This window comes from Aotus nancymaae, unplaced genomic scaffold, assembly GCF_030222135.1.
Source record: "Aotus nancymaae isolate 86718 unplaced genomic scaffold, 86718_ANA_hifiasm-v0.15.2.pri h1tg000022l_1, whole genome shotgun sequence".
Taxonomy (NCBI): Eukaryota; Metazoa; Chordata; class Mammalia; order Primates; family Aotidae; genus Aotus; species Aotus nancymaae.
In genome coordinates, this window is record NW_026988435.1 from 9997411 (window position 1) to 10020582 (window position 23172).

The window sequence follows — 23172 nt, forward strand, 5'->3', positions numbered from 1 at the left end:
AGATAAATTCAAAACTAAAATATAACCTGACATGTAACTTCTCTGAGTAAAGAAGTTAGATGTCATATTTGAAGCACAGGTGTCTCTGCTCCTCCTTCTCCATTTGGTCTCCAAATCCATCCTTTGTCCAGTTTTGTCCTGCTCTGTGCTCTAGAAGGCTGACTTCTCTGCATTGACCTTGATTTTCAGATGGATTCAATTAATAGAATATCCATTGGAAAGCAAGAGAAAAAAGTGGTCTGATATTTGGTCCCCTGTCCCCCAGTGTACTCATTTTGTTGAGGTTCTGATACTGGCTATGCCCTTGCTTGACTGCTGCTCTTTTTAAGTAGTACCGTTTTTGGCAGCAGTTATTCTTTGGTTAGGATAACTTCATTTACTTCCTTAGGCTCTTCTGGTCTAGTGCTGATAATAGCATCTTACTGTAGAAACAGTACTCTCGTGCTTCTCCATACTTTATTAGCTTCCAAAAACTCTGCCTTTACTTCTGTTAAAAAGTCTCCTTATTTTACACTCTTTGAGATGGCTATTAGTTTCCTGCTGATATCCAGAGTCACACACTATCCATGGAGGAATGGGGCTTATAATTAATATTTTTTAAACATGACTTTAAGAGAAAAAAAATATTGTACAAAGAGCATTGTACTTAACCCAGTTGAAACCAGATTACCCTAGAATGTCATTGTTCTTCTTTATTATAGAACCTGGTTTTAAATATCTGATTGGTTTAAATGTTTTTGAAAATACATGCTTCTCATGACTTTAATGTAATCTCAAGTTAGTTCATAGTTGCTTTCAATTTTCTCTGTGTAAATAGTCATTGTTCAGCCTTCTTTGCTTACTAGTCAGTAATAAAACAGCTCTGGGCATATTTGAGTCTATCTCTTTTTTCTAAGATGAAAAAAATGTGGGCTTAAACTAGGTATTTTCATTTATTATAATTGAACAATTGGAACAGAATTCTCTGATCAGGAATGTAATTCTTTAAACAATATTGGTGAAGATAGTTTAATTTCTGTTCTTACCTGTTGGCATTTATAGTATCTTTATCGGCCGTTTCTTTTTTTAATGTTGTTAAAATCAAAATTTTAAGTGTGAAACAGCTATACATTGTTGATCTTGACAGATTTCTTTCAATAGTTTAAACCTGTGGAGTCACTGGGGCAACTGCTTTTTCTTAGTCATTTTTCTCATTTAATAGAGACATTTCTTTATTTAAGAAAGAGTATTGTCTTAGCTTCACTATAAGCAGTTCTGATACTAAAACTATATAAATTTTATGTACATACTTCAGAAGGCATTCAGAAAAATCTGTCTCCTTGCCTTGTAATTACCTTATACACACTTTGCATCAAGTAGCTTTTAATTTTCTGGCCATAGCTTAATTTAAATGAGTATAGAAAACTAATGGGAGATTATTTGAAGTCTAGAGAAATAAGAAACTAATGTATTATTGAAGCAAGATATGTTTTAAAATATTACAATTATCTGAGCACTTATTGCAATTCCACAAACTCCCCAAAGTTAATAGATTGTATTAGACCCTTCTCAGAAGTCACGCTTTGTGGCATTTGCTCTTATTTATTGTCCTGGTAGAAAGTTCCAGCGGAAGTCAAGGTCACCTTCTATCCCAAAGTTGGTATAATTAGTATCAATTCAGTGTTTCACCAAGCTTACACAGGAGGTTATTAACTGCGTTTCATGTGGAGTGTCAAAGAAGCAAGGGCAGTGCTGGCAATCTTTTCAGCTTCAAAGGCACAGCTCATAAATTTAATTCACTGGTTAGTAAGAAAGATACAACTAGTTTGTTAATGATTTTAAAAAAATGTAGAGATGTTCTAGAAATACGTTTTTTATATATTTAGAACATGCTTTTAAAATATATAATGTGTTAATGTCACAAGAATATGTAATTCACTTTAGCCTCGATATTTCATAGAAAACATGCTTTTCATCACAATTTTATTTTTACATGCAATGTATATGAACATGTATATTACATAAAAATGATTTTTTTAAATGGTGTATACTGGGAAACATTTTTTTCTTTCTTAGAGACTGTTTTTCAGAAAAACATATACACTGTTAGATGATATTAACTCTAGGGTTATTACTATAAAATAAATTAAGACACTTCTAAATGTAGAGCAGTGAGAACAATATTAGTAGACCTGTTTATTTAAAATAAATGAAAACTAACAGAATGAAAATTTCTGTTTGAATTGATGGAAGCCAAAGGAATAAATAAGCTTAAAATGAAACTTTAAAAAATGTTTGATGTTTTAAATTATGCAAGCCACAAGAGTGCCCTTAGAAAACAGAAGAGAGCACAAATGTTCTGCTTCCTTTAATAGGCTATAGTGGAAAGAAAATGCAAATACAGGATTTTCTCAAATATTTCCCAAATGCAGCAAATAAGTTTGTTAATATTTAAAGATTTTCAAACTGTGTCAGAGTTCAACTTCATTCAAGTCAGATGAAAATGCTCCATTTAGTTTTGGAAATGGTTATATATAACCAATGATATGCATTTCTATACCAAATAAGATCTATTAGAATAGAAAGAAAAACTTTAGCATTCGATGCTAACCTGGAATAACATCACTTGACACACTGTAATTATTCAAATGTTTACGTTCATGGCTAACTAAAAATCCTGGACTCCCAAGCCGGCATTCTTACCCACATCCAGCCTGCAGCCACTCCAGAAGCATTTACAATGTGATACTTGCAGCAAGGCTGAATGTACCTCCACCTATAGAACATATATGTTGCTTGTTCCTTCCAAATAAGCATTTTACCTTGTTTTCATAATGAACTGTTTTAGACATTTAATTTTTAAACTTAGTCAACTAACTATAATCATTATTGTTTTTTAAAAGTCTGATGAAAATTAAACTAAGTTTGCACCCTAAACATAGAAATCAGTCTTTTTGCAGATAAGCAGGTTTCTCTACATGGACCATCTGGATATTGAATAATTACTTAATTTTTGTCAAGGAAAAAAACCCAACATATTGACACTTAATTTTTAAAAGCTCACAACATTGTGCAAATTGTGTTTTATTACCAACAATAAAGCCAAAAAGACTTTTAATAGCTAAGCACTCATAATAAAAGCTCATAAACAACTTCTTGATTTGCACACTTTGGGATTTAACTGTGTCAAGATAATATACTCTACTATTCTAAATGCTCTACTTGAGTACATTTATAGTGACAAACTCAGAGCTATAATGATTTTATTTCATTCATTTTTCTCAGTGCTGGAATGCTTTTTCTTTTATTCTGATGTTTCTTCATCTCTTTATATTCTGTTTTTTAAAGCTTTTAAACCAAGAAGGAAAAGACAGGATACATTAATGAAACCAAATACAAATTAAGTAAAGATAGACTTGATTTTCTTTTGATATAAAGGAGCTAGAGAATAGAAGTGCAGGTCAGAACATCATTGATTCTTAACCTGATTTAATTAAATAAGTGCTTCAGACAGTAGTTTGAAGTGCATGTATGTTATGTGGTGTTTACTTTACTCTAGCTTATTTTATTTTGAAATCAGAAAAATGAAACAATTGAGGTAAGAAAATCTGAATACAAATAAAACACTTTCATAATATACATTTTAATCAACTGTATTTCATTTAAAATGTCCACATTAAATATGAGTAGAATTTGAAAATTCATCTCAACCTTTCAATAATGTCCCAAAGTAAACACTTAACTTTCTTTTATTTTCAATGTATACAGCTCAACTTTGTTCATATGATTTTTTTTAACAAGTCACTAAGATTGCTTCAAATGTCTTTAGAGGGGAAAAGTAGTTATTTACTAAGATCTTTCAGAAAGCAATGTTTTAGAATTATAGTGATACAAACAGATCCCTAAATTCATCTACATTTGAAGAATTAAGTTTTTTGATGCACATGATTTAAAAATACGATGGCATTATATGGGCTAAAAATTGTGTGTCTGTAATTTCTAGACTGGAATTATATTCATTTCAGATGTATGCTAAATATCTTTCTATTCTTCAAGAATGATTTTAAGTATTTTAGTTAATGTTACCTTTTTAAATGTATGTCACAACAGTAGTGCTATGGTCTGCTTTTCTGTCCTCCTCAAAATTCACATATTAAATTCCTTACCCTCAAGATAATGATATTAACAGGTGGGGCCTGGGGAAGTGATTAAATCATGAGGTGGAGCCCTCATGAATGTGATATGTACCTGTATAAAAGAGGCTCGAGAGAGCTGCTCTGCACCTTGCACAATGTGAGGACATGTGGAAAGACAGGTGAAAGTCGTCATCTATAAGGAGTCTATCCTTACCGGACACCCAATATACCAGTGACTTGATCTTGGCTTTTCCAGCCTCCAGAAATGTGAGAAGTTAATGTTTGTTATGTTTAAGCCACTGAGTTCTATTTTCTTATAGCACCCCGAACAGACCAAGGCAACTAATGCACAATTAAATTGTGAAGAATTGAGTATACATATTAAAATATTGTGAGTTTTGTCAATATAACTCTGGTTCTAGATATTTTGACAGTTTGATTTCTTAAATTAAAAAAAAAATCCTTTTCCTTTGTGCCATTACGTGTTGAACTAAGATTCCCTTGCAATGACTCTCATTACAGTTAATACATTTGTTGAGATTACCACACAAATAATACAGTTTTTGCTAGTAAAAAAATGTAATTTTATCATTTCAAAGACAGATATCAAACCAAATCTATATTTAAACCAATAATTCATTTCAAGTTTTACATGAATTGTATAAACACTTTCATCACCATTTTTAGGATTTTTTTCCTTGTCTGATATATTGAAATGTACGATATATTTGAATCCACTCTTAGTAATAGGATAGTGTATATTGGTTTACATCATCTTTCCATATCTATCAGCTCATTTCTGAATTTAGGGCATTTACTGTCCTGCATAGGTAAAACTAATATCAGTTAATAGCTTAGAGAGTTTTCTGTCCTAAGTATAAAAGGTCAGTTATGAATTCTTATTTAAAAAATAAGCCAGATAAACATAACCACTTAAATATATAACTATGTTTTATATATGTCTCCTGAATTTGCAGTAAGTTAACACCATCATCAGTAAAATGAGGATGCTACTAAAGATTACTAGATTACTACATAGTTTATATGAAATAAAAATTATATGATAAATATAAAATGGTATTAAATTAAACATGTCATGCTAAAATAATGCTTATATTCATACTAGATTTATATCAAGTCATTTGGATTATTTATTAAATGACTGTACTAAATTCATAAAAAAAATCACAATTATCTAAAAAAGTAACATTTATATGTGTGTACATATGTGTACATATATTATGTACACATATATATTATATATTATATATAATATGAGTAGTTGTATCTATTATTATAATATAATATAAAACATATATATAATATACAGAGCATTATATATATATTATATATATGTCTCGTTTATACATGGGCAGTGTAAAAAAATTATGCAATTTCCAAAAGCTGAAATAATTAAAATTATATAAATCAAGAATACTTTAAACTTCATGAAATGAAAAGTATGTAAACTGTTATATTTCAAAGAAGAGACAGACGGTAGATCGATGACTGATAGATGACAGATAGATAGATAGATAGATAGATATGGTACCATATGCTCTAGTAGATTTTTCATCTAATGTTTTTATCATACAATCAATAAAATAGAATTATAATGAAAAAGTAATTTGGTGTTTCCAGGATTTAAACTGTAATTATAGGGGAAAGCCTACATTTTCATTAATCGGATGATACAACTACAGGTAAACAGATTTATTTTACCAAAAGGGACTGAACAATAATTCTGTCATTTATTGAGTATTGCTCATGTTTTCATAACTCTAGATATTATGTAATTCTCAAGTAAAATCTGTGCTTCTTGTTTTTCTGATGAAAACACTGATACTCAGTTTGCTGCACTTTCCAAGATCAAAGACATTGTAAACAAAAGAACTAAACTCATATCCAAAGAGGTATCCAGGGCTCAATTATTCTTTGTCTTTCTCATGGCTGCTCAAGTTCATTCACTTCTCTGTGTTTTAACACCCTTATTTGTAACAATATATTAATAGCCTGTTTTTATCCCATATGGTTGAAGTTCTTTTTTCTCCAAATAGGGATACATTTTAAACACAAACTGAAGAGTTGTGCAAATTCTCAAGGTTATGACATTGAGCAATTCCAGTGTAGTTTCTTTCATTCCATTTCATCTTGATTTTTAATATAGATACAGCTGTGATTCTTTAAATTTATTTTAAATTGGTTTATCAGATCATAGGATGAAAAATTCAGCAATAACAGGAGTTGTAAAAGTGTAAATGGAGATATTAACAGTAATTTGTGATCATTTATTAAATATATGGAGATAAATTTTATAGTTAATGAAATTTGAAGAAATACTATTTAAACCTAATAAAATCAAATACATTTAGTTGATTTTGAATTATTGAATAAGATAAAGGAATGAAATAAGTAAGCCAAAAATAAATGCTGCAAGCTGAAAATATTATTTCTCTTTAGTTCTTAGCTATTCTTAGGCAATGTATTCTTATTATGAATCTTTTTAAATCATGATATTGAACTATCTTTCACAAACTTAAATAAATGAATTCTTTTCAAATATAACTGCATGTAAAAGCTTTAATTTAATAGGCTCACAAAGAAACAACATGACATAATTTGAAAGAATAAAGTGTAAAATTGATAACGTCGTTTATGTACTGAATGAATCCTCCACACTTTCAAATACGAACTAGAATATTAATAATGCAGGTGAGTCTTATGACTTCTGCAGTTCTCAGATGTTTGATGAGAACAGAAGGAAAAATGGGCACGAGGCTAACATTCAAATTCATTGCTACTATTTTTTTTCTTATAAAATAGATAACATGAACTTCCCAGCTTACAAAAAAACTTTTCGTAAACATTTTTTGTGTGATTTTTTTTACATGTTGTCTTTCAACCTTTAAGTTTAACAATAGGGATTGGTTTATGTTCACATCTTTTTGTATCTGTGGGAATGCGTATCTTCTTTGAGGTTGGTTGTGTGTTTAAAGGAAAAATGAATTATTTGAGCACTTTAAGTATACATAGTGTAAAGTTTACAAAAACATTTTAGGAAACCTGGAAAAAAAAAGTGAATTTACCAGAAAGAGAAAACCATTGATTTTAGTTTAGTGGCAAAAGTCATTAACAGATAATTCTCAAAAGCAGACACACGTGGTTAACAAGCACGTGAAAAACTGTTCAACATCAATAATCACTAGAGAAATGCAAATCAAAACCACAAAGAAATACCTTCTCAAACCAGTCAGAATGACTGTTTTTTATTAAAAAGTTAAAAAATAACAGATGCTGGCAAGGTTGCAGAGAAATGCAATGCTTGCATACTCCTGGTGGAAATATAAATTAGTTCAGCCACTGTGGAAAGCAGCCTGGAGATTTATCAAAAACAGAGCTACTGTTTGCCCCAGCAATCCCATTACTGAGTATATATCTAAAAGAATATAGATTATTCTACCATAAAGACACATGCACACATACATGCAATGCAGCACTATTCACAACAGCAAAGACATGGAATCAATCTAGATGTCCATCAACGGTGGATTGGATGAAAAAAATGTGGTGCATATGTATTAAAAACACTATGCAGCCATAAAAAAGAATGAGATTATGTCCTTTGTTTCAACAGAGATGCAGCTGGAGGTCATTATTCTAAGAAAATTAATTCAGGAACAGAAAACCAAGTACTGCATATCCTCACTTATAAGTGAGAGCTAAATATTGAGTACACATGGACACAAGGAAGGGAACAATAGATACTGGTGCTTAGTTGAGAATGGAGGGTTAGAGGTGGGTGGGGATAAAAAAAAGTACCTTTCACGTACTATGCTCACTACTTGGGAGACAAAATAATTGGTATACCAAACCCCAGGAATGTGCAATTTACCAATGTAACCAACTTGCACACGTACTCCTGAACCTAAAATAAAAGTTGGAAGGAAAAAAAAAATGGAATAGACTAAATTCCACTTAAGATTCATGTGAAACAATATAAAAGAATGTTGTTAGCTTCACTTTGAAATAAAATAATCTCTTATTTTAGTCTATAATTTTGTGTGTTAATGTGTGTGTGTATAGATAGATAGATAGTCTTTTGAAGCAGAATACTAAATATATATAATTTTTCAAAAGACTAAAAGATCATATGTAATATTTTACCGCAAAGAACATCAATACTTTACAATAAACATTAAGCACAAAAACTATTAATTGGGGGTGGGGGAAAATGTATGCATTTGATTGTTAGTGATTTTAGACACAAGTAGTTGTTGTAATTTTAGGTCCTGGCATAGTGCCATACATGTAACATGTATTCAATAAATATTTGTTGAAGAAGAAGGCATAATTGAAAATTTGATTTTTGTGTTACAAATGGACCTTTAAAAAAAAGTCAATATACCTCCCTCCTTTCCCATTGAAGTGATTTGTTTATACAGTCAGAACTTAATAGTATCACAGATATTGTGTCAGTGTGCAATGATTACATTTTATTTAATCTGCTGTTTGTGAAAATCCTTAGAGAGTAACACAAATTAAAACAAAGTAGAACTTTAGATAGCTTTCATTTTACACAATATTATAAAGCACTTCTAATTTTTTCTTCATTTTCTTTATGTCTCTTCTCTTATTTTTATATAAATTTTTACAAGAAAGACCTCCAAACACTTCTCACTTACAGATTTAGCTTAAATACAATTCAGTCATACAAAAATAAACCTAGGTGTTTCTGAGAAATTCTTATTGCTACTACCATCAAACTTGTTTAATCACCAATCTTGTACAATGTATAATATAGTTGACATCATTATTAAAAAATGGAAAATTATAAGACGTTAGAATATTTTTTTCTGAAACAAAGACTATTGTATCAGTTAAATCAAAGCTAGCAAATCAATTTAATATCAATAATTAACTAAATTCCAAGAAAAACAGACTAATTGAACGACCTCTAAAAATTATGAACAATAGTGCTAAACATAACCTTCATTATATTTAACTGAATTAAATATAATGATATAAAGTCCTCATGAATTTCAAGTTAAATTGTTAAATTTAACAGATATTAGTATAGCCAATGTGACATGAAACACACATAAGAAGTAAGAAAAAGACAAACTTAAATACGACAAATTATCTCTGAGCACTGCTTATGTGGAAATTAAATTTAAAACGTTTTTCTATAATGCCTTCAATTTTTTTAAATTTCCTCATCAACTGCTAACTCCTTAATGACTACTTAGTAATACTTTTTATATATCTCAATCATAATATAATTATTTCTTCGGCCTTTGGATACTCCCACCTTTTTAAGGTTGCTTTCTTTGAAACAAAAGCTTATTTGTATAACAATACCAGAAATTATTCACGGAGCCATCTGGGACAACAGACATTGTCCTTTAAGAACATTCTATTAGTAGAATAAGTAGATTCATTCAGCAAATCACTTTAGGATAACATATATTTTGAATATTTACTTGCATGTTCTATGTGGATGGAGAATAATTTATACATGGACTATGCAAATTTTAGAACATTTAAAACACTATAGGTATTTTAATAAAGTTGCAGAGGAGTAGCAAGTTATTAATATTAAACTAGAATTTTGAAAAGCAAAAGCTACCTCTGTACCCTTGACCATCTTATTTCTTTGTTTACATGTCAAGACAGGCAAAAACTGTGTCCCATGCTAACATTTAAAATCTGCACCAAATTTTAAAGCCCCATATATTTTAAATCTATATTCTGGAAAATTTGGTAATAGTCTTAAGCAACACTGAAAAAATAAAATTTTCTCATATTTTATTCCAATAACCCTAATTGATAGTAATTTAGGTGACTTAATTACTTCTCATAATCAAGAAAAATTGAATCTCAATGTTTTTACCCTTTTGAAAAACTTCTACAAAGCTCCAGTTAATGTGCTTTCCAGGCTATAACAAAGAAGCGTACCGTACCTCTGATGCTGCTGGTTGTTGCAGATGTGGTTGGGCTGGTTGTTATGGCTACAGTGGTTGTGACTGTTGCAGTGGTAAGTGAGGGGATGATAGTAGTGGGAAGCAAAGTGTTGGGAACATCTGGTGAGTGGAAAAAAACAAAATATAAAACAAAATCATATCATGCAAACAAAAGAGAAACACAGATGATTCAAATTATAAATACATGTAACTTATTGAGGTTTAACTTTAACAAGTTTTAACAAAATATCAGGTACAAAACTGACTGTGTCACACAATTCTTGTCATTTTTTTTTCACCTCTTTTTCATACTCCAACACAAAGCAAAGACTTGGAGCAATGTTTGAGAATAAGCAGGTTGTTTGCAATATTTAGAGTAAAATGTAAAATGACAAGAATTCATTTGTTCACTGAGTCATTTAAAAAGTTTGACATGCAGTAGCAAAATACGTGTAGGTAAAACAAAAAATAACATGCTTTGTCAAAGAAGTAAACAGAACAACACATACAGAAATAAACACATATATCACCATATAAGATTAACAAAATGTTAACAATGAATGTGTAAATGCATGTTAAATGCGTTTCAATTTTTTTTCTTTTAAGAAGACTTAATGATAGGAAATGAGAGCAATCTTTAGAAACAAACAAAAGAAGCCAATTGTTATTATTATTGTTATTTTGCTTCTCTTGTTCTCACAAATGATGTTAATGCACAGTTTAGAGTCTTGCAATTCTTACCCTTGTTAGCTGGTAACGCCTTCTAATAATTTTGCAGTACCTAGGAGTCTTTAACAAGTATTGAGTCAACTAGCATGGCACCAGATATTCTGAAAGGTTTATGATTTATTTTAATATGGCATACCTAGGAGAGGTTACTGAATATATACTTGAACTGTAACGTTGAATCTCTAACCCTTAATTAGTTAAGTTGCTAGAAGTTAACAGTAGCTTCTGATACAAAGAAAATAAACCCAGAAAGAATAGTTTAGTGTTTAATGCACAAATCCTCTTTCCTTTTCCTAAATATCAGCTGAAAATATGAAGAGCAGCACAGAGAATTTTGAAACAATGCAGCCAATGTCAAGCCATGAGAACTTCTGTAAGATCCTCAGAGAGTCAAATCTTGTCTGAAGTGAATACACACGTAATTTACACAGTGAGGAAATTAGAAACAGTTTCCAAATTACCTATAATTACTGTGCTGAGATTTGATTTCACATGTTTGTTACACAGCCCCCATACATTCAGAGTGTTGGACAGATTGTTTTGCTATTAAAAGGCTTCCTGTCATTCTCTCAGTTAAAGTCTTTGAGTTACACCAAACATTTTCTAGTATTTTACTTCTGATAAATAGCCCTACTCAATCTGTAGACTCTACCCGCTGAATTCTCTACACTGGATACACCAGAAAACAGCATGAGATGGCTCTCTTATCTTGAATATTGATGTTTACACCTGTTTTCAACAGAGAAAATGCTTCCTGGACAGTCAAATTAAGAAAACAACCTTCTGAAAACTCAGTGGTGCTGTATTAATCACTAGGGAAAACGGGTAAAGCCTGGAGTGCAATTTACCATTATCATAAAGTAGAACTGACTTTAACAACATTATAAATGAAAAAAAAATATATGTATATGGATAAATATGCTTCTTGTTTACTAATTGTTATAATAACCGCTTATTTCAAGGTAAGATTTCTTAAAAGGCTTAAGCAGACTGGAGGTAAATGAAAACATTTTTTAAATTAAAAAAAATGTGTAATTTCAACTTTTATACGTATCTAAAATAGGAAATAACACATTATTTGCTAGCAAAACTATTTGATGATGATCTCAAAATATATGCATTTAATAAATGCAAAGGCTAATATCTTCCAAGGATATCAAATTTAAGAACAAACAATAGTACTAGTTATTTAAAACTCCATGTAAATGCCCTGATATTTCAAAATTTATCACAGATTATAAGATATTAGCTTATTCACTATCGCATAGTCAGTTAGAATACAATTGCATTGGATCTTATTCTAATAAGAACAGTAGTCATTCAAAATAAGCCCCATCACTGGATTATTAAGAGAGGGAATACAAATAACAGGATTTTGTTTTGTTTTTAGTTTAGGTAAAAAAAAATAATAATAATAATAGTACTATTTGGAGTCCCCCCAACCCCCACCCCACTCATTCCACGTCAAAAAGTACAGGTAATTATAAAACTTGAATTGTTTTAAAGGCATTCTATGTATTTTCAAGTACTATGAGCATTCTTGTATAGAGCAAACAACATCTTTATTTCTTACAAGTGCAAAAATGCGTTAAACATACGTTTTTTCTAGGTTAATACTCCAATAACTTAAAAAGATGAGTAGCTTTAATAATTGTTAATCCACTTTAAAACAACATCTCTAGAATATTTTAAAATATCCAAATAGAAAACGTTACAAATTATTATTTACATATAACCTGGTTCTTTTTTATCTCTTCAGCATCCACTCCTATCCTCCTCTCTGATTTCACATGTGGCTGAAAGTAATTTGGTGGCAAGTGCCAATATGACAATTGGGTTTACAAAATGACCTGCCATAAAGAAACCTATGCCTGTTCAATGTTTTTAACTACTACTGGCTTCATTTCATTCTGTGTGTACTAAATACTGGTTCAACATTAACTTATTAATTCTGTTCATAGGACAAGGTAACTTGCAGTTATACTAATATTTTAAGTAATTTGCTTAATATGACATGGCAATGTTACAATATCTTAATATATGCTTTGTATGTTAACATCCTATGATTAATCAAGGGATATTTGAACATAGACACCAAGACAACTATAAATATAACATTGTCAAATTTATGGCATGTGATGCATAATTTATGAATATTAGAATTTAGAAATGATAACCATCCAATACACAGCTCAATTTATATATTTCACCTCTCATTTCAACACTGCAAAAGATGGGCTCATTTTTTTTGTTTGCTTGTTTTCCTTGAAGAGTGTATTAATTTAACCAACTATAATTGCATTTGCCTGAAATAAAAGTGTAGTTGTAAATAATAGGTTCAGCACTTCGAATTTGCAAAAGAAATTAATTGTGTTGTATTATATATTTATAGTTTGTATTTTTAGATGTTAAGGTATAAAGAGTGAAGAGTCAGCTATTGACAAAATATATAGTTAATAAAAAAGGTATTTGAAATGTGAACTAAGTGAGAGTAACTAAATTTTATCTAGAGCTGATCAAAGAAATTACTAATTATACATAAATTGTTTGTACATAATTTAAATCCAAATAAGGTAAGTTTCAATGAGGTTAATCAAAATCAGAATTTAAAATATTCTCATTAATAAGAAATTTGTTTGCTATCTAATCTAACAATAGTTTGCAGGCTGTTAAAAGTTTTCATTACAATATATAGGAATGTGTAATGACAACTTCTCTAAAATCAAGAAATACTAATTATGTGTTTTAAATTTATTTTGCCAATTGATTCTCATCACATACTAAATACCATATATCACTATATACTAAAATAAATAATATTTGCTAAAATAAATTGATGGTTTTAGATAGGATATTAAATGAATTCATAAAGATCCAGTATTCATTACCTACACTTTAAATATATCGTTACACACACACACACACATATCTATGTATAAACTTTAAATATATCTTTATACACACACACACACACACACACATATATATATACACACACCGACAATTTACGTAAAGCCTGGACCTCTATGAATATATATATATATATATATATGTATATATACATGCATACATATATATATGCAGACATTTTCTTTAAAGGGAAATGTGAGCATTTTTATTTAAAGGAAACTGAGAAAAGTAAAGATTCCAAGATATGAAAATATCTGCTTATAATTTTGCCTACACAGAAAGTTTGAATTACAATCAATTATACTTTTCATTTCACTTATAACATATATAAAATACTGTTTTCATGTAAAAAGAAAAGTCAGGAGTATTTCAATAACAGGCAGAACCCCTAAATCTAGTCAATTGAAAAATTTCATAATTGTGCACACAAAACCTAAGTAGGCTGCAAAAGTTATTATTGTGAGCGAATGTTGGGTTGCCAATAAATGCAATAAAAATAATCTGGGTACTTCTCTAAGAACCCGGGCACATGTAGAAGTATAATTTCAGCTAAAACAACACATTTGTTGAATCAGGAAACTAAAATCTGTGAACAGGACCATGACTAAACTTTAATATGATGAATTCATCAGTCCATCATCTCTCCTGCTCAACCTGCTTGACTCTGATCGGAACTCCAAAAGTGCACCCACCACTGTGTTGAGGCAGCCATAATGTTAAGGTTTCCTCTAACAACAGGTGCTAGAGTTCCTCAGAGCATACACTTCTGGCTTGTTTTCTTTATTTTTCAAGTGCCAAGTTAACGTAGAGAAAGAAGCTTAATCCTAGGATACACAAAGACATCCGCCTCTGACCTAAGTGCTCTCCCCAATGACAGAGCTAGACATAGCTCTTTCTGTTCTTTGTTCTGTAGGTTCTCAGAGGCACATCCTGTTTCACATTTGTTATCTCATTCATGTTCATCCTTTAAATCCTGGTTTAAATAAGATCTCATCTGGAAAGCATGCCCCAGTTCTGCAAAGAGTTAATATCTTCCTTCTCTGAGCTGTTAAGCACTTTGCAGACACCCATATACACGTTTATATTTATGTATTTACTTCTCCCAATAAATTGTAGGCTCAGTCTTATAAATTCACGCGTTCTTGTCTTTTAAAATATCACTTTGTCTTAGACAAATATACTCTGACCCAATCCCTCATTAGCTTTACATCTCAGAATAGCCACCCTTCTTGATGTACCTAGTAACCTGCTACTCTCAAATCTCAGCCTGATTTCTGCTTTGTGAAGACTTCCTTGACCAACTAAGTCTCACCTAATTTCCTTTCACCACCCATTGTGCTTTTGAGTCTATCTACTGCTTCCTTCACTTCCTCTCATCCATATTCCCATGACCAATAATGCTTCCATTCATGACATACTGCTATGAGAAGACCCAGAGTTACGCGTATCCCACTACTTCCATATCCATTTCTGTCCCTCAATGGAAAATACAAATTAAAAATGTGTGATGTTATAATAACATTTTCAAATTTGCTCTAGTTTACATAATCAATTTGTAAACTATTATTTTCACTCTTTTAAATAATAAAGTATACAGTGCAGTACATTGATTATACCTCAAAGCTCTGCATAAAATCTGGGTTGGAAATTGAGAAGCTGTAACATTTATTTGACACTTAGCATATACTGCTTGTATTTTTTTTTCCACGAACAAATGAGAGTAAGATAACAGAGAATAAACTTCACAGTAAAATTCTGTGCTTTATCAGGGTGCCTAGCTTTATGCTTTCAATAGCTCTATGCTTTCAATTTGGCAGGTGCTTTTCGTTTCTCTGTTTGTTTTAAGAGATGGGGTCTTGATATGTTGTCCAGGCTGGAATGCAGTGGCTATCCACAGGCATGGCCATGGTGCACAACAGTTCTGAACTTCTAGACTCAAATGATGTTTCTGCTTCAGCATCCTGAGTAGCTGGGACTACAGGCATGTAGCACAGCACTAGAAATGACAGGAGCTTTATCAGTAATGTCACTACAGATGATAATGACAATGATACAGTAGATAGCAAATAGTATCATTCTTAAAAATATGAATCAGTAACTGAAGCTTATACTTGGTTAATCCTTGAAAAAAAATGTTGCTTCCCTCTCCCTTTTATCATGTGTGAGGCGATTTTTTTTGTAATTCATTTTAAGAGTCTTCCAGTCAAAAGGAGTACTAAAAAAATAAAAATGCAGCATACGGAATAATTTTATATTTTAAATGCAGATTTTCAATGTTTTTAAAAGCATTAGAGCTCTAAATCATATCATCCAATTAAAAACAATAGAAAAGTGTCTTTTTCTTTCTATTCTAATGAAGGATTTTTAAAAAAATGCCACCACATTTTGTTATTGGAGCTTATTAGAGCACAACAGATCCTGTATAACCTTGTCAAAATGAAATCAGTTTCAACAAGCACTGTATACAATAAACTGAAGAGTGTGGTACAGCACCTTTTTTCCAATAACGAGCTTTTCAGGTTAAAGGTATGTTCTGTTCTCTACAAATGCAGTGTACAATAATTTCTAACTTGTCAACCTGTTTTGTTTTCTGGCAGTTTCTCTTTTTAAAAATGGCATTCAGAATGGATTTTCGAAACAAAATTAAGTCTAAAGATTCCCAGAAGCCCAAGCTGCTTGTTTCTCTCCAAGGACTACTATTCAATAGGGAGAAAAATTGTTACCATTTAGACTGGAATCCGTATGTTTACTTTCTTTCTACTTTGTGTCACTAATGCCCTCTGCGAGGTGTGGTCCCAGGATAGTAAAGAATAAACAAAAACCATGAGTTATTAGGGGAGATGTGGAAGTGTTAAAATTTGAGGTATATAATTAGAATTATTATCATAAGATGTGTCTTTTTTGGTGAGAGGTATTCACATTTCCTTATCCTAAAAAAAACAGGGCATTTTTCCTTACTACTAATTGCACTGACATTGGAAGCAATTGTAAGAGGAAAGTTTACTTTATTTGCTTTTGCCTGTGTAAAAAAGGACGTTAATCTGCTCACATTATGCTCAGCTACATGCAGCAGCCTATTTGGATTACAACGCAAAAGAGGATAACGGCACCAAGTCTCTTACTTAAATGAAAACCACCAGCTTAAAGAAGGCCCCAACTCACCAGTACATGCCTCCTCCTCAACAGTCATATAGTAACCCCATCTGCTTCATAAAAAGGAACCCTTTTAAAAATTATATTTGAATAAATCCCTTTTCATCCCTCTGATAGCTTCCACTGGTTTCTCATATTAAATGGAATCCTTATACAATAATAAAAAAAAGCCGTTCTCAGAAAATGAAAAGTACTGCAATTTTAAACTGTAGGCGGTAACTGTCAGTTCTATGTAATTACAAGAAAAGTTTATGAATAAAATCAATGCATTATTTCAAAAAATGCATGTATTTTTTCTTTTATAATACTATTTTACATTCCAACTGACAAAAATAAAGTGAAATTTCAAGTAGGAAAAAAATGCATTTGAAGTGGATTATCCTATATCGTTTAGCTCTGCCTACTTCAATACTGTGAGCCCTTTCCCACTCTTTCCTTAAAATACTCTACCTAAAGGTAAACCATATGATTTGGTCCAATACTTCAAGTTCTGTGAAAATGTAGGAGAATATTACTGTCGTCCATTAAAAGAAAGACATAAATCAACTCTGAAGACACACAAGGAGAAATGTGATATAGTAGAAAAATACTGACTGAGAAATCCAAACATTTTGATTGTTCATGTAGGCTCTGTGATAAAGTAGCTGAGAGACATTTGGTATGTCATTTAACCTCTACGCATCTATGCCTCCTCATCTAAAAATTGAAGACTTTCTATTTTATCATTTATATAATTTTTTTTGGACTAAGTTTTTAACGATCGATCAGAGTCGATCTTCTAAAAGCAAAGCATCTTCACTCAAAAAATTATACATGCCAAAATATTTGCACATTGATTCAGGAGATACGGGAGTTCATAAAGGTATTTGTTCAGATTCAAAATACAGTGAAGCAAATACATTTGTTCCCTCATATTCTATAATTATTTCAACTGCAAAATAATCTCATGTATATAAGAAAAAATGATCTTAGTATTAATGTACTTTAAAAATATTAATATTAGTGAACATTTCAGAATACAAAAATTACTCTTCTCAATAAGCCATCCATATTTAAATAGAGTATGCTTATGATTAAAAACTGTTTTAAGATTTTTTTGCATGACAAGTTTTTCCATTTTTATCTTTTATTCTGTAAAATAGTTGCTTAACCCATACTAAGGTATATGTTTATATTACTCTATAGATTTATCACCATGCGATTTACCCTGAAATATGTTTCAGGTTTATCTTGAAACATATTTCAAGATAAACTTGAATTATCTTGAAACATATTTCAAGATAAACTTGCTTCTTATTTAATATACAAATTCCATCAAAGAATAAAGTAGCTTCAAGAATCCTGAAGGAGCATTTTTGAGGATGAACTAAACTGTGCTGCATTTTGGAGGGTAAAGAGAGTATTATGCCCACAGCACTAATTTTAGTGAATTCTAATTTTGACATGTGTTTGTTGGCATTTAAAACGTTTATATATTGCAGCTATGTGAGAAAGAGATTCAAGGTGTGGAAGTGTGGAAGCAGGGAGCCTATTAGCCAGTTTTTAAAAGTAATAAAATGAATCCAAATGCAATATTGTATATCCTGTAATACAAAAGTTTAGTTAAATAAAAATTAAGTGAGATGGCAATAATGTTTCAAAGATTGTTACTATAACCTTGCTAACCTATTATCTAAGAAAATTATGAAAGTCTATTTACAGGTACCTTTTCCACATCCATGTTAATAAATAGATCAACTTTGACATATCCTTAGAACACAATACCTGAATAAAACTAAATAATATTAAGAGGAGTTGTGAATAAACATCTGTTGAGCTTCACTTGTTATATCCACTCCTGTCACCTGTATTCCTAATGGTCAGAGCTCTCATGAGCAGCCAAGTTTCTCTTATAAAAGGTTAAATTTCAGTTAGCAAGGTCATTTAACTGCAAAAAGATGAAAACATATGTTTGGAATCAATTGCATAGCTCTTTAATTGCAAAGATTTTTATTAGAAAAATTAATTAATCTATGCACAATATATGCTGTGAATTACTTAATTCTATAAGGCACATTTCAGATGGGTTGCTAAGTAAATACGTCTTTTTTTCCAATATGGAATAAAAACCAAAGGTTATTATTTTGTTGACCAAGAAATATCAATTATTACTCTGATTTTGCCCAGAATTCAAGGCTGTTTGTGAGTGTGTGTTCATATATACATATACGCACACACACACGCACCTGTATATTCATATATGTGTGTATATATGTAGATATGGGTATGTATGTGTATCCATATGTGTGTATATATACACATGTATTGCTTCACTAAAGTTTTTTCTCTTGAAAACAGAGGGAGAGACAGAAACAGATTTAATTATTAAATAAATATTTATTGAGCACCTACTATTCATAGGCACTGTTCTAAGAGCTAGTGGTATAGAAATAAAGAAGATGCATAAAGTTTCTGTTTCCAAGGAGGTCATAGTCTAGTGGGAGGACATAGAGTATATTCACATATACAGATGCATACATATATGGTACATATATAGGCATATATATACACATATGCAAACATATGTACACACACACACATAGCTAAATTATCACATAATGATATATGCCCTGTAGAGAATTTAAATGAAGATATATGTGACTGGGGGACAATTTAGATGGTAGTGGACAATAAAAGGCCACACTGAGAAATCACATTTAATCTAAGATCTGAATAAGAAATCAATCTTGCAAAGACCAGCATTCCTGGCAGCATTCCTTGTGATCCTGGACAAGCATTCCAGGCAGAGGCAAAATTTCTAAACAGTGAATGACCTTGACAACTTAGAGAAGTTGAAAGAGGACCAGAGAGACATAAGTGGGTGTGTGAAGAGTGATGAGAGATGCCACCGATGTAGGCAGCAGCCATAAAATGCAAGGCTTGGAAAAGTAGGACAATGAGGGTTTGTGTTTTATACTAAGGATGATGAAATGCTTTTGTGTACGTTTAAATGGGGAAATGACATGAAGAGGCATGCATTTAAAACATTTATATATTGCAGCTATGTGAGAAAGAGATTGAAGGTGTGGGAGTGTGGAAGCAGGGAGCCTATTAAACAATACTTTAGTAGTCTAAGCCAGCGTGGATGATGGAGAGAAGTGGTCACGTTGGGATCGGGATTTGGAAGCAACAGTGATGGAGCTTCATGATGAATTGGAGAGAAGCAGAGAATGGAATCAAGGAACATTTTTAGATTCTAGATCAAGTGCATATGTTGTTATAGTATTTGTGAAAACTATATTGTAAGAAGCTACAAAGCAGGTTTTATGTAAAAATCTGTATCTTCTATTTAGGAATGCCATTGTTTCTGAAAACTAATGTCAAAATTTCCTCCCATGGGCCATTGCATATTGCTTGAAATCTCTAACAAATCAGCCAATTAACGCACATATACTTGGATAGAAAAGCTCTTGAACATTTTGGTAAAGCTAAAGCCTAGCCTTATTTGCACATAAACAAATCTAGAAGGACTGAGTGCCACAGATTCTACCCTTCTGTTTACCTTATTATATACTACAAGTGAGAGAAAAGATTATATGTAAATAATGTGAGAAAATATTTTTTAATGATGAAATTGTTTAGTGATAGAAGGCAGGAATGAGAGTTTTTTCTATGTACATTTCAGTCTGTGATCCATCCAGCACACAGAAATTTTTATTTCAGAATGGTATTTCTCCACATAATTTTTACTCTAAAAGCAGAAACCTTAATGTATCCACTTAATGCTCATCTTAAAACAAAGACATATAATTAAGCCTTACCTCTGTGTTAAGTGTGTACACACATACACCCCTTTTTAGATGTTTTATATTGGAAATAGTGCACCTGTCTCTACTATTTTATGCCATTCCATTTCTCTCTGCAGAGTTCAACAGCATATTCATCCAGTCAGAGGTACACCTTTCCTACAGGCATCAGAGCTCTCCCTGCTTATTCATGTCCAGAAATGATAGCGTTTTATCTCAGCGATTAAAGAAGATACTGTTTTAAGAATCGTCCAACTAGTTACCGCCTGGAAACTCTCAACCAGAGATGAGAGCAGCAACCATAGGGCTCTTCCATTAGCACACTGTTTGTTGCTCCATATGGATGTCTTTTCCATCCTTTTCTCCCTCTGCTGTATATTTTCCATCTAGGCTTCTAAGAAAAATGCTCCAAAGGAAAAATGCTCATTATGAGTACACAGAATTAACTTACCAACTGGTAGGTCTGTTTCCCTGTGAGTGAACAGATTTTAGCTGAATCCTTTTTTAATGTTTGCTAGGCTTTACATCTGCCCATAATCGAGGCTTCTTTTTTCCTTCCCCACCCACCCATATGATCTAGAAGATGTACTCTCTTAGTTCTCAGTGTAACCTGTAAAGATCACTTTGCCTAAAAAATCATGTAGCCTCTCAATACTTCTAGATATTTTGTTGCTGGATAATTTAGCAGTAAATGCACGTCGCAGAGGCACGTTCTAGCCTAGCTACACATTTACTATGAAGCACAGAAGGACATTTTTCATTTTATTGTGATGGAAGTTCTCATTAACTTTCAGACCATTGATAATCATGACATGAATACATAAAAGGTATAGCTCTGTAAGATTAGGGATGTATTATCATAATCATGTTTGCTTAGTTCTATGGTAAGAAAAGTCCAAAAACAATTTTAAGGTATTCCTTAATTATGTTCCTAATCTGTTTCTTAATGTACTACATTCACTAACATATGTATTATTTTGCTAAATTTAGAGTCAGGTATTGATAAGTCTAAAGGAACTGAATTTATACTTTGCACATCTGTTAAATATTTGGACAAGATGATAAATGGATAGGAAACGTCTGTTAAAGTGAAAAAGATACCATTCATGACTCAATTTTTCCTCTCCCATAATAAGAAAGTTAATCGAAATGGAGAATCACTACCCAGGATAGAAGAGTGAACCTGTGTTTTCATACAGTCTCTGAAAACGATATATTTCTACATGAGCAACAAAGCTTGGACATTTGCCTTGATGCAGCAGTCTGTAATATCTACATGTACAATTTTCTGTCTTTGAGTATTTTTTGACATTTATTATTAACAATAAAACTGAGTGAAATGAAAGTAGCCATCTTATTGATTCTTAGAAGCTAAATAGGCACATTTAATATCTTAGTACCTTTCAATATATCGAAGCATATAGACATTTCTAGTAGTATAATTCTCTCTTAAAATTCTAAGACTCTCAGAACACTTTTTTATATCGAAAATCCTACCAACTAATAATAAAATATGACGTATCCTATTCTCTATATATGTTACTTCTGAAGTAAATTATCTTGGAAACGTAAAATCAGCATCATATTTCCATCACTCTTTAATAGACACATGAACAAATAAACAAAACAAACCATAACAGTCAAGTGATGTTTTAGCAAGATCAAGTTTTTCAGAAATTGTGATAAACTGATTAGCAGGACAAAAATATAAGCTTGATTCTATTTTACTATATAGTATCATAATACTAATTATAGAGATTTTGCTTATCTTACTTGGTTGTAAAGATATATTTTACTGGAAAAACAAAATACATACATGTAAAGAAAACTAAACCTGTGGGAAGGTGCATAGTGGGCAATTTCATTCTAAATGATAGCAAGAGTTAAGATAATGAAGGAGTGATGAATTGTTACATAAAACTTATTAAGGAGAAAAATAATGAAGTAAGGGAATAAGAGCAGTCGTAAAATAATTTTAGCACTCACATGGAGCTACTATGGTAAAAGGAAAAGTAAATTTGAAAAGGAAGGGAGAATATTGCAAAAAAAAACTTTATGGAACAGTGCATCTCAACTCTGCTATAACTGTGAGACAACCTGAGTTCTCCCCCAAAGCTCTATTCATGATACTTTTTACCCTTGTTGTCTACAATCTGGACCTGCCATTGAGAGTACAGCTATTGGCAGAAGGAGAAATGAGTTACTAATTTTTCTGTTGGTATTACTGTATTTCTTCCCAGATCCTGGGGAGGCTTTGAGCATGGAGGTGATATTAAAAAGCTGCAGTATCTCTGTCATTTCCCATTTGTATTTTGAGGAGTAGTTATTAATTTATCTAATGAGTTTAAAGGCAGGTAAAAGAGACATTGGGAAAGCTAAGAGGGAAGAAATTTAGGGTGTTCTTTCTCAAAGCTTCCCAGGTGCTGTACATTTCTGACACTTTTACGAGTGTATTTTTAATCAATTGATGTTAAAGAGAAAAACATGCATTGCTTCTAATCAAAAAATAAATTAGCATAA

At 31.4% G+C, this 23172-nt stretch overlaps 1 protein-coding gene across 3 annotated transcripts in view; it reads right to left on the minus strand.

Annotated features, from left to right (window-relative positions):
- The window catches only part of CADM2 (cell adhesion molecule 2), a 1089430-nt gene that overhangs the window by 72536 nt on the left and 993722 nt on the right, over window positions 1–23172 (minus strand). For 2 of the 3 annotated variants that reach the window (XM_012454659.3, XM_012454658.2), the window contains exon 9: window positions 10076–10195. The exons of the other annotated variant lie outside the window; for it this stretch is intronic. In XM_012454659.3, coding sequence (XP_012310082.1) covers window positions 10076–10195 — 120 coding nt within the window. The remainder of the gene's footprint in view (window positions 1–10075; window positions 10196–23172) is intronic. 3 annotated transcript variants of the gene reach the window in all.